This window comes from Galeopterus variegatus, unplaced genomic scaffold (assembly GCF_000696425.1).
Source record: "Galeopterus variegatus unplaced genomic scaffold, G_variegatus-3.0.2 Scaffold4091, whole genome shotgun sequence".
Lineage (NCBI taxonomy): Eukaryota > Metazoa > Chordata > Mammalia > Dermoptera > Cynocephalidae > Galeopterus > Galeopterus variegatus.
This window is the reverse complement of record NW_007730202.1, coordinates 117,205-127,392: the sequence shown is the minus strand read 5'-3', so window position 1 is coordinate 127,392 and position 10,188 is coordinate 117,205. Positions and strand designations below refer to the sequence as shown.

Sequence of the window (10,188 nt, the reverse complement as noted above, 5' to 3'; positions counted from 1 at the left end):
TTCACCAGTTTTCCGATTAATGTCCTCTTCCTGCTCCAATCCAGAGCAGGGTACCACACGGTATTTAGTTTACAAGTTTCCCTGGTCTGTGACAATTTTTCAGTCTTTCCTTGTTTTCCATGACCTTGACAGTCGTGAGGAGTACTGGCTAAGTACCCTGCAGAAATGTCCCCCAAACTGGGTTTGCCTATTTTTCTCATTAGACTGAGGTTATGGGTTTTGAAAAGAATACCACAGAGGTGAAGTGCCCTTCTCATCACACATCAGGGGGTACATGATATGCACATGACATCACTGGTGATGTTAACCTCCATCACATGGCAAAGGCAGTATTTTTCCTTTCCCTACTCTATTCTTTGGAAGCAAGTCATTAAGTTTAACCCACTCAAAGGGTGGACTAAGCTCCACCTTCTGGAAGTAGTATCTACATATATTATGATTTATTTATTTAGAAACAGATGTTTCTTTTCTTTTCTTTTTTTCCTTTTTGTCTTTTTTACTGACCGGCAACGGGATCGCAACCCTCGGTGTTGCGCCCGCACGAGGGATCGGCAACGGGATCGCAACCCTCGGTGTTGCGCCCGCACGAGGGATCGGCAACGGGATCGCAACCCTCGGTGTTGCGCCCGCACGAGGGATCGGCAACGGGATCGCAACCCTCGGTGTTGCGCCCGCACGAGGGATCGGCAACGGGATCGCAACCCTCGGTGTTGCGCCCGCACGAGGGATCGGCAACGGGATCGCAACCCTCGGTGTTGCGCCCGCACGAGGGATCGGCAACGGGATCGCAACCCTCGGTGTTGCGCCCGCACGAGGGATCGGCAACGGGATCGCAACCCTCGGTGTTGCGCCCGCACGAGGGATCGGCAACGGGATCGCAACCCTCGGTGTTGCGCCCGCACTGCGCTCAGCCAGTGAGCGGGAACCGGTCTCCACATGGGATCCGAACCCTCAGCGGGAGCGCCACCGCGCTCTCAAGCAGCGCGCTCTCCAGTGCACCACCAGGCCGGCCCCAGATGTTTCTTTTCTAACAATCTTTTGTTTTCTGTTTAATAGCTCGTGGTAAAACAATTTAAGACCACTCAGTGATCGTTCCTACCCATTCAGTGCTTGAGCAACGGCAGCTGCAGATCAGTCTTCAGTGGCAGGCTGAGTGCCCCCGTCTTCAGTAGGGACTTGCTGAATAGGCCCAGAGTGCACCTGCATGCTTTCAGACTTGTCCGCTTTCAGACCAGCCTGCAACGTCATGTTGAGAAGCAGTAAACTCAGGAGCTGGAGCGGTCCATTCACCCTGAAATTCCTCTTTGGTCACAGCCCTTTCAGCAGTGGCCTTCTCTTCCTTTTCAGTCTCTTCACGATCTCAGTAGACATCAGGCATGATTTCCCATGGGGGCTCACTGGAGACCACACAGAACTTCCTGGCCCAACATCCCCATCAGACTCACTAAGTGAGCTCCTTTGTTGCTGCATGAATGGTAATGTCTACACCGCACAGAGGAGAATCTGTTACATGGAACAATGGTAGCCATACTACCATTAATAAGATACCTCTGAGAGGCTGGTGAACTGCCCTGGGATTGGTAACCTTGAGAAGATGTAGCTCCCGGAAGGCTGAGTGGCTCAGGTTAGTGAAGGTTCCAGGAATGAAGTGTCCAGCAATAGGCGTGGCTCCACTGGCAGCAGCAAATTTCAGGACAGTCTGCTGGTCAATATTCCTGGAGGATATGACTCTGACTTCTGGTGGGTTTTCAATGGCAACAATGGTATGAGCCATGAGCAGAAGTTTCTCCCAGGTCCTCTACAGATTTATGATATAGATACCATTACTTTTCCTTTCTGTAGATGTAGTATTCCATTTGGAAGTCAAGACTGGTGTCACCTGAATTCCTGCTGCAAGGAACTTGAGGACATAGTCCTCCATTTGCAGGACATCAAGGGTTCCTGGACATTGTGAAAGTTTCCCTTTAGGTCATGATGGGTACTAAGAATGCCATATGGACCCCTTCTCTGGGTAGTGTGAAAGGGCCCTACATATATTATTTGGAACTCTTTCGTAAGGAAGATGTGTCTCTTCTCCATTTATTTATTCCATCATTTATATCAGTATGAACTCACGCATATTTTATACTTTGGGTTATAATCCAATATTGTTTATATTGTTGACGAAATTGTTCCAGCATTGGCCATTGGGAGGTCTTTCAGATTGTTTCCTGTGTCCCTTTGACACGCTCCTATCTGCTTGTTTTGAGCACTTGCTTACTTTCTGGTACTATCAAGATGCTTTGGGCTTATCTTGTATTTCCCCTGCCCAGCTTTAGAACTAGCCATTTTCCCAAGAAGCCTTGGTTCCTTTTACTAGAAAATGATATTTAGAAACAAAGATCCAGCATAGTATTTTGAACTGAATTCTGCTTTAGTCTTCCCAAGCTAACAAAAACTTGGCAGGAGTGTGTTAGAGGCAGATGCAGCATCCCCAAAAGCAGCTGGCCCTGCAGTGACCTGGTGGCAGTGGTCCACTTGGATTCCTAATGTTCCTATAGTGAGCTAATGATGCCTCACCTAAGGCCTCTAGACCTGCAGGGTGTAGGAGATAACTGAAGATATATATCTGGGTGCAAGGAAGGAAGAAGTGGGGATATAGCAGCTTCTCCCCCTCTTTACCCCTGGCGGGTGTCACTAGTAGGTCAGAGACAGGGCCCTGTCATCATCTATGATTTTTAAGTTTTATTGAGGTATAATTTATACACATAAAATCCACCTGTTTAAAGTGCACAAAACAATTATTTTTAAAGTTTAGAAAGTTGTGCAAAAACCACAATTTAATTTTAGAACATTTTCAGCACCCCAAAGAGAGCCCCTGTGCCCATTTGCAGACAATATCTGTTTTCACCCCAGGCCCATGGAACCACTAATTTAATATGTGCCTTAGAGATCTGCCTTTTCTGGATATTTCATATAAATAGAATCATACCATATGCTGGTCTATTGTATCAGACTTCTTTCACTTAGCATAATGTTTTTGAGTTTCATCCATGCTGTAGCATGTATCAGTACTGTACTGTCTGGATATATCACTTAAAAAAATCCATTTACCATTTGATGGTCACTTGGATTATTTCCACTTTTTGACTAAATAAATAATACTGCTGTGAACATTTGCCTACAAGTCTGTGTGTGAACATATTTTCATTTCTCTTCAGGTGGAATACTGAGTGGAAGGAACTGCCGGATCATATGGTAAACATGTTTAGCTTTTCAAAATACTGCCAAACTGTTCTCTAAAGGGGCTGCATCATTTTACATTCCCACCAGCAATGTATTAAGGCTCCAGTTTCTCTACATCCTCACCAACACTTACTTTATGTCTTTTTTATTATAATCATTCTAATGGGTGTGAAGTGGTATCTCATTTTAGTTTCAACTTACAATTTCCTAATCACCACACATCTGAAAATATGCTAAGCCATTTGTATATCTTCTTTGCCAAAATTCTATTCAAATCTTCTGCCCATTTTCAAATTGTTTGCCTTATTTTTGAGTTTGAAGAATTCTTTACATATTCTGGATATAAGTCCTTTTTCAGATATATGATTTGAAAATGTTTTCTCCCAGTCTGGTTTGTCAATTTTAATGGTGTTTTTTTGAAGCAGAAAAGTTTTATACTTTGAAGTCCAACTTCTTAATATTTTCTTTTGTGGACTGTGCTTTTGGTGTCTTAAGAACTCTTTTCCTAAATCAAGGTCATCTAGGTTTTCTTTTATGTTTTCTTCTAAAAGTTTTAAACTCTCATTGAGTCTCTGATCCATTTTGAGTTATTTTTGTGTATGGTAGGAATTAAGGGTCTAAATTAATGTTTTTGCATCTGATATCTAAATGTTCTAGCACTATTTGTTGAAAAGACCATCTTTTCTCCATTGAATTGCCTTGGCACCTTTGTCAAAAGTCAATTGACCATAAATGTGAGGATTTATTCCTGGACTCTCATTTCTGTTCCATTGATCTATCTGCCTGTCTTTATATCAATACCACACCATCTTGAGTACTGTAGCTTTGTAGTAAGTTTTGAAATCAAGAAGTGCTCTTCATTTTCAGAATTGTTTTGGCTATGCTGAATCCTTTGCATTTCCAAATAAATTTTAGGATCAGCTTGTCAATTTTTCAAAAAAGTCCACTGATTTTGCTAGGGATTGCATTGAATCTGTAGATTTGGGGAGAACTACTATCTTAACAATACTGGACCTTCCAATTCATGAACATGGAATGTTTCTACATTTATTTATACCTTTAATTTCTCTGAATGTTTTATAGTTTTCATTACACAAGTCTTGTACTTCTTTTGTTAAATTTATTCCTAAGTATTTAATTCTTTGAGCTATTGTAAATGGAATTGTCTTAATTTCATTTTTGGATTTTTCATTGCTTGTATACAACACCACAATTGATTTTTATATATTGATATTGTAGTCTGTGACCTTGTTAAACTTGATTAATTCTACTACACTATGCTTTTTGTTGTGGTTAGACCCTCATCCAGTCAGATGAGTAAAAAAAATGTTAGAGGCCCCAGACCAACAACAGGGTAGCAGCAGCCTTTGTGTGCAGTTTTAGTTTTTGCAAGTCCTTTCCCAAAGAGATTGTATGGCCCATTGCCTTATGTTACAGAGTACAGAACTGAAATCCAGAAAGTCTAGGTAACTTGGCCACAGAACTAATCATCAGCAGAGCCAAGAAGGGAATTCATATCCCTATGTCCTTGCCCACTGAGCTCCCCATTCCACCAGGCTGCTTTCTGGCCTCTTTCCATGGTTGGGCTTTAGCAGCTGTCATTTCCTCCAGTGTCCAAAAGTATAGATCTGATTTTATCTTTTTTCTTGGCCCTTCAGTAAAGCTCCCCACCTTATCTGAGGCCCATCTAAACTGCTCTGGAGGTCCTGCTAACTTGCCTGCTTGACATACGCTTTGAAGAGTAATCTGAATTCTAGATTGTCTCTCTTGAAAACAAACTACAGATTCCATTTTGTTTTTATTTCCTTGAGTCCAGAAAGTTCTGGGATTCTCCTGTTTTGGACTTGTGAGGTTAACCTTGTTGCTCAGGACCATTTTACAGCACAGTCAGCTTCTTTAAAAGAAAAATGACCAGACTTCCAAAGGGCTTCATCTTAGATTGCATTTATTGACCTAATTGTTTGCTGTTCTTCAGAATCTAGAGTTTAGATTGGGAGGCCAAAATGGTAATTTTCTCTCTCTTGTCTTTTTTTTTTTGGTTAACCGATATGATGGCTGGAATCATCCAGAAAAATCAGAGGTCATTATATTTTCTTGAGTATTCATTCCAAGTTTCAATTTAAGACTTCAACTTTCATTTTCAAATAAAAATACTATGTCTTGTAGCTAGGGATACAAGGACTTGATTATCCTTATTGGAGTAATTGTTCTCCTCTAGGGAAGTTATCCTCTACAGTTAGGGACTGGGAGGTAGGGGTTGAAATCTAAGGAGGTAAAGGTCTTTTTTGTAACAAAGCTAGTTATCGGTCACCACTAGACCGTCATTGTGGTTAGAATTCCAAAAATGGTGAATGGAAGTTCATCTTTTATTCTGTCTTCATGAAATATATCTGTGAAGAAAAAAAGGATAGTTTGAATAAAATACCTTTCAGGTGACATTGTTGGGCTTTCAGGTGACATTGTTGCCCAAGCAGATAGCTTAATTGCAATCTTATAAGAGGCCCTGAGCCAGAGGATCCCAGATCAACTGTGCCTAGATTCCTTATTCACAGAAACTGTGAGATTTAAAAAACACTTCTTGTTTTAAGTCACCAAGTTTTGGAGCGACCTGTTAAGTAGCAAAAAAGAACTAATATACCACCATAACAAAAGCTAGTTAGAGCTGGATTTTTTTTCCCTGTTATTTGCAACTGAAAGCATTTTAACATATGGTAACTACTGGTAATCTTGAAAAGGTTACTAGACATTAAAATCTTTAGATTCAAATGTATTTACCATGGTTTACAAAAATCATGCAAAAAGAAAAAAATCTATCTACCTACTTAAAACCATCTCTATTTCTCATATGGAAAATTATGTAATAAGGCCTCATTCATTCATAATCCTTTATAATACTGACAAAGTCTGGGCCAAGGTTTACCCTTGATTACTTAAGCAAATGAACAATTTAAGCAAATAATGATCACCAGCCAACTATTTAAGTCCACTTAAAGAATCTATTGTTCAAAGTCCTTAAAGCCACTTTAACGCCATCTGTTTACATATAAGTTTAAAATATGCTAATTAAAAATGATTCTTAATTGGTTAAAGCAGGTCTAGAAGTACTTCTGGTCAGGCATTGTTTGCTCTCAGTCTGAAATCTTTCAGCCAATGGATACAGGGTGCCATGAACTACACAGTATGATTAATTCAATTATCTGGACCTAACATTCAATAAAACAAAAACTCCAACCTTACCACATTCTTTAAGAGCCTTTGAATGCTATGGTTATACAGGCCAACCTCAGCTCACTCCCTAAGTAAAAGCCTCTGCTTTACAAGGTTCTTGGGGTAGCAGGATCACTTGGAAAGGCCATTGGATATAAGTGAGAGGGAGTTACAGTGCTCATTCCTTATATTCTACTTTCTTGCAGGTTTAATAAAGGGATGCTTTTCTTTCTTACCTGCCAAAATACCTCTCTCAAATACCCTTCCTGCATATTTAAAGGTTTGCTTGAAGATTTTTATAAAAATTTGAAAAATAATAGTAAATATAAAATAATATACATCAAATGTGCTTCTGGAAAGGAGATGGGATAGGAGGCAGAGGTGAAGGGGGAATTTTCCTTTGTTTTATTAATGTGCTCTTCTGTATTGCTTAATTTTTATTTTACAATGAGTCTGTATTGCTCTTATAATTTAAAAATTATTTAAAGTTAAAGAGAAAATGCTCTCTTAGAGGATCTCATTTGTAGGTAAGTATGAATTCCTTCAACTGTAACATTAAATCAATACCTATAGGAATACTTGGGAGTGTGTGAAATGAGTAGTAAAGGAGGAAGAGATGGAGAGTTATGATTAGGGCTGGACAGAGGGGACATTCTGATGGGCAGTTCTGAAAGAGGCAAGGACTGGGGATAGTAGCAGAGGGCTATGTGTCCGGGAGCAGAATCAGGGTTCAACAGAGCCAGACTTGTAAATTCATCTGTTTATCTGTACATGAGATGACTAAGGTATTGGCTGAGTAGGAAGTGATTTCATTGAAAGGGGTAGTAGGATGAGCGTGTTCGCAATGGACACTGCAGTAGCTGGGCTGAAGTAAAATGCTACTTCCTGGGAAGAAACTTATCAGATGGGACATGTGGGATGGCCTAGGTTTGAGTATGAAACTGATAGAGGGGAATTTCTTGGAATGCAAGAAACAGAACTAATTGCTATGGCCTACAAAGGAGGAAATAGGAGGGACAGGGCAAAAGTAAGAAGAGTAAACAGGAAATGACTGGGGCAGCTGAGAACTAAGGGATATCATGTCCTTCCTCAGCAAGCTGAGGGCATCTTGAGGTATGTTCTTGGTTTTTAAAATTTCCAACATAAAAAAAAAAAAAGGACCCAAATAGACAACAAATGAAGAAAAAAACAAAGTTAACACAATCCAACTCACCACTCTGGTTAACAGTTGCTTCTAAATATGATGGTTAAACTTTCAAGGTCTTCATTCTTTAGATGTAATTCTTCAAGCAGGGTGGCTATAAACTGTATAAATACCACATTTTCCTCAGAATGCTTCTGAATGCCAAGAATCGGGGTCAGTCTGAAATAACCAGAAATACTAAATGCATATCCATAAAATGAGAAGGGCTAAGGGCCTCCTGTTTGCAACATGGCAAAAAGGATTTTGTGAGGATAATGAGGTCTTTCTGATTTAACAAAACTCCTAGGGAGAGAAGGCTTTACTAACAAAGGCAAAAGAGGTCTCAGGAAATGACTGAAAGATTAAACATTGTTAAGTATGGAAAGAAGTTTAAAAGACTGACTCGGTAACATGTTCATCATGCCAGCAAAAACTACTAAAATTCTGCTCAGGAAAGAAAATTAATGAACACTTTCCATCTGGGGAAGAGAGACTGTGGACAGGAGCTTAGAAGCTGAGAAGTGCTTTGAACACATAATTTATTTATTTATTTATTTATTTTTTCTTTTTTGTCTTTTTTACTGACCGGTAACGGGATCGCAACCCTCGGTGTTGCACCCGCACCGCGCTCAGCCAGTGAGCGGGAACTGGTCTCCACATGGGATCTGAACCCTTGGCGGGAGCGCCGCCGCACTCCCAAGTGGCGCACTCTCCAGTGCGCCACCGGGCCAGCCCTGAACACATAATTTAGATTGCATGTTTGGATTATACCACCTGAAAAAGACAAACAAGATTACCTTTTGGATGAAACCTTAACATTTTTTTTTAAACACTGAATAAATGAATTACATCTTATAAGTCACTTAATACCAACTTCATAAGGAGCAATATGGTTTTTTCTCTAACCATTTCTTGTAAATACCCCTAAAGATTGATTGCATATAATGGAATCTTTCTTTTTTTTTTGGTGGCTGACCAGTACAGGAATTGAACTCTGGACCGTGGTGTTATCAGTACCACACTAACCAACTGACCTAACTGGCCAGCCATATAATGGAATCTTAAAAGTAATCTTCACTGAAATGTGATCAGTAAGCATGATTTTCAAAAAGTGAGTAATATCTAATCCAATAACAAAGAGTAAAGGCCACTGCTTTTCAGAAATATTTTTAATTGCTAAAGAGTATGCTTCCCAGAGTCCCTGCAAATTACATTCCTGGAAAGCTTTTTGGGAGAAAATTCCTTTTCCCCCAAATAGTCTTACACTTCCCACAAAGCTCTTGCAGATGCTTATTTAACCTTGGTCATTGCCACTGGGCACATCAAATATATATAAAATAACTCCAGGACTTAAATCAATAAAGCTTAAGAAATCAGCAGATCAGATCCAGAGTAGTGAGTGTAGAATGGGAAAAGTTTTCTGAGAGACAGATTTCTTCCTTGCTTAGCCATCTCATTACAGAAAGCAAAAGTAAAAGTAAAAATTTGTCAGAATTGTCCAAAAATGGCCAGCAGGTCTGGGGAGGTGGTAAATTCTCTGTCCCTAAAGGTATCTTAGCAATAACTGGAGAGTGATGCGACTCCAACAGTCAAGTGAAATCCACAGAGTTCTACCTGGGAGAACCACTACAGTGCATTCCTTGTCCATTTCTCCTGTATTTCTTTACAGCTAGGGGCTGGAGTACCAACCTCTCACAGTTCATGAGTTTTGTCTGCAGGTATTCCCCAAAGGTAGCTCATACTGAGAAACACGACTATCCAAGTCTCCCAATGCCAAGCCCAAGCTGGGTACTTAGGTGAACCTAGACAGTTGTAGCCAGCTTTTCCTGAGGCATCTTCTTGCACAGAAGGTGGAATCCAGAAGCCAGCTCTGGCTTTTCTCACACTTAGGAGATGCCAACATTTAAATTATAAGTTGCTACTTACCCACAATAAGACCCAAAAGACTAGGAATGTGATAAACATTGGCTAAAATAAGACCAAGAAGTCCAAAGAAGACAGATCAAATATATCAACTCCATAGAAACATAGCTTTGCATGTATTTAAGATGGTATTTATACGATGCATCCAAAACAACTTCTCTGACTTTCAAGGAGACTAGTATTTGGCTCATATATGAATAAGGTTTGGGTTGGCCTCTTAGCTCGGTTGGTTAGAGTATGGTGATGAAAACACCAATGTCCAAGGTTCGATTCTTTACTGGCCAGCCACCAAAAGAAAAAAAAAGGTTTTCTCAATTATGTCTTAAAGTGCCATTAGTACTTACCCCAAATTTCCAAACCTAACCCTAAAATTAGAAATAGATGGTGACTATCAGATTTCTCAACCTGTGTGCCCATATAAGAACAGAAAATGTGCGGGCCGGCCCGGTGGCGCACTGGATAGTGCGCCGCTTGGGAAGCGCGGCGGCGCTCCCGCCCGAGGGTTCGGATCCCACATACGGACCGGTTCCCGCTCACTGGCTGAGCGAGGCGCGGGAGCAACACCGAGGGTTGCGATCCCGTTGCCGGTCCCCGGTCCGGTACGGGGGCAACACTGAGGGTTGCGATCCGTTGCTGGACACGGAAAAAAG

General features: G+C 40.7%; 1 protein-coding gene and 1 pseudogene across 1 annotated transcript in view; both read right to left on the bottom strand.

The window, feature by feature from the left end:
• Window positions 1-999: 999 nt before the first annotated feature.
• On the bottom strand, window positions 1,000-2,763 carry LOC103602322 (annotated as a pseudogene).
• Window positions 2,764-5,153: 2,390 nt separating this feature from the next.
• Window positions 5,154-10,188, bottom strand: part of RPAP2 (RNA polymerase II associated protein 2) — an 84,047-nt gene continuing 79,012 nt past the window's right edge. Inside the window, exons 13-14 of the mRNA XM_008586734.1 lie at window positions 7,646-7,795; window positions 5,154-5,615 (exon numbers count right to left, since the gene is read on the bottom strand). Coding sequence (XP_008584956.1) covers window positions 7,654-7,795 — 142 coding nt within the window. The 3' untranslated portion in view covers window positions 5,154-5,615; window positions 7,646-7,653. The remainder of the gene's footprint in view (window positions 5,616-7,645; window positions 7,796-10,188) is intronic.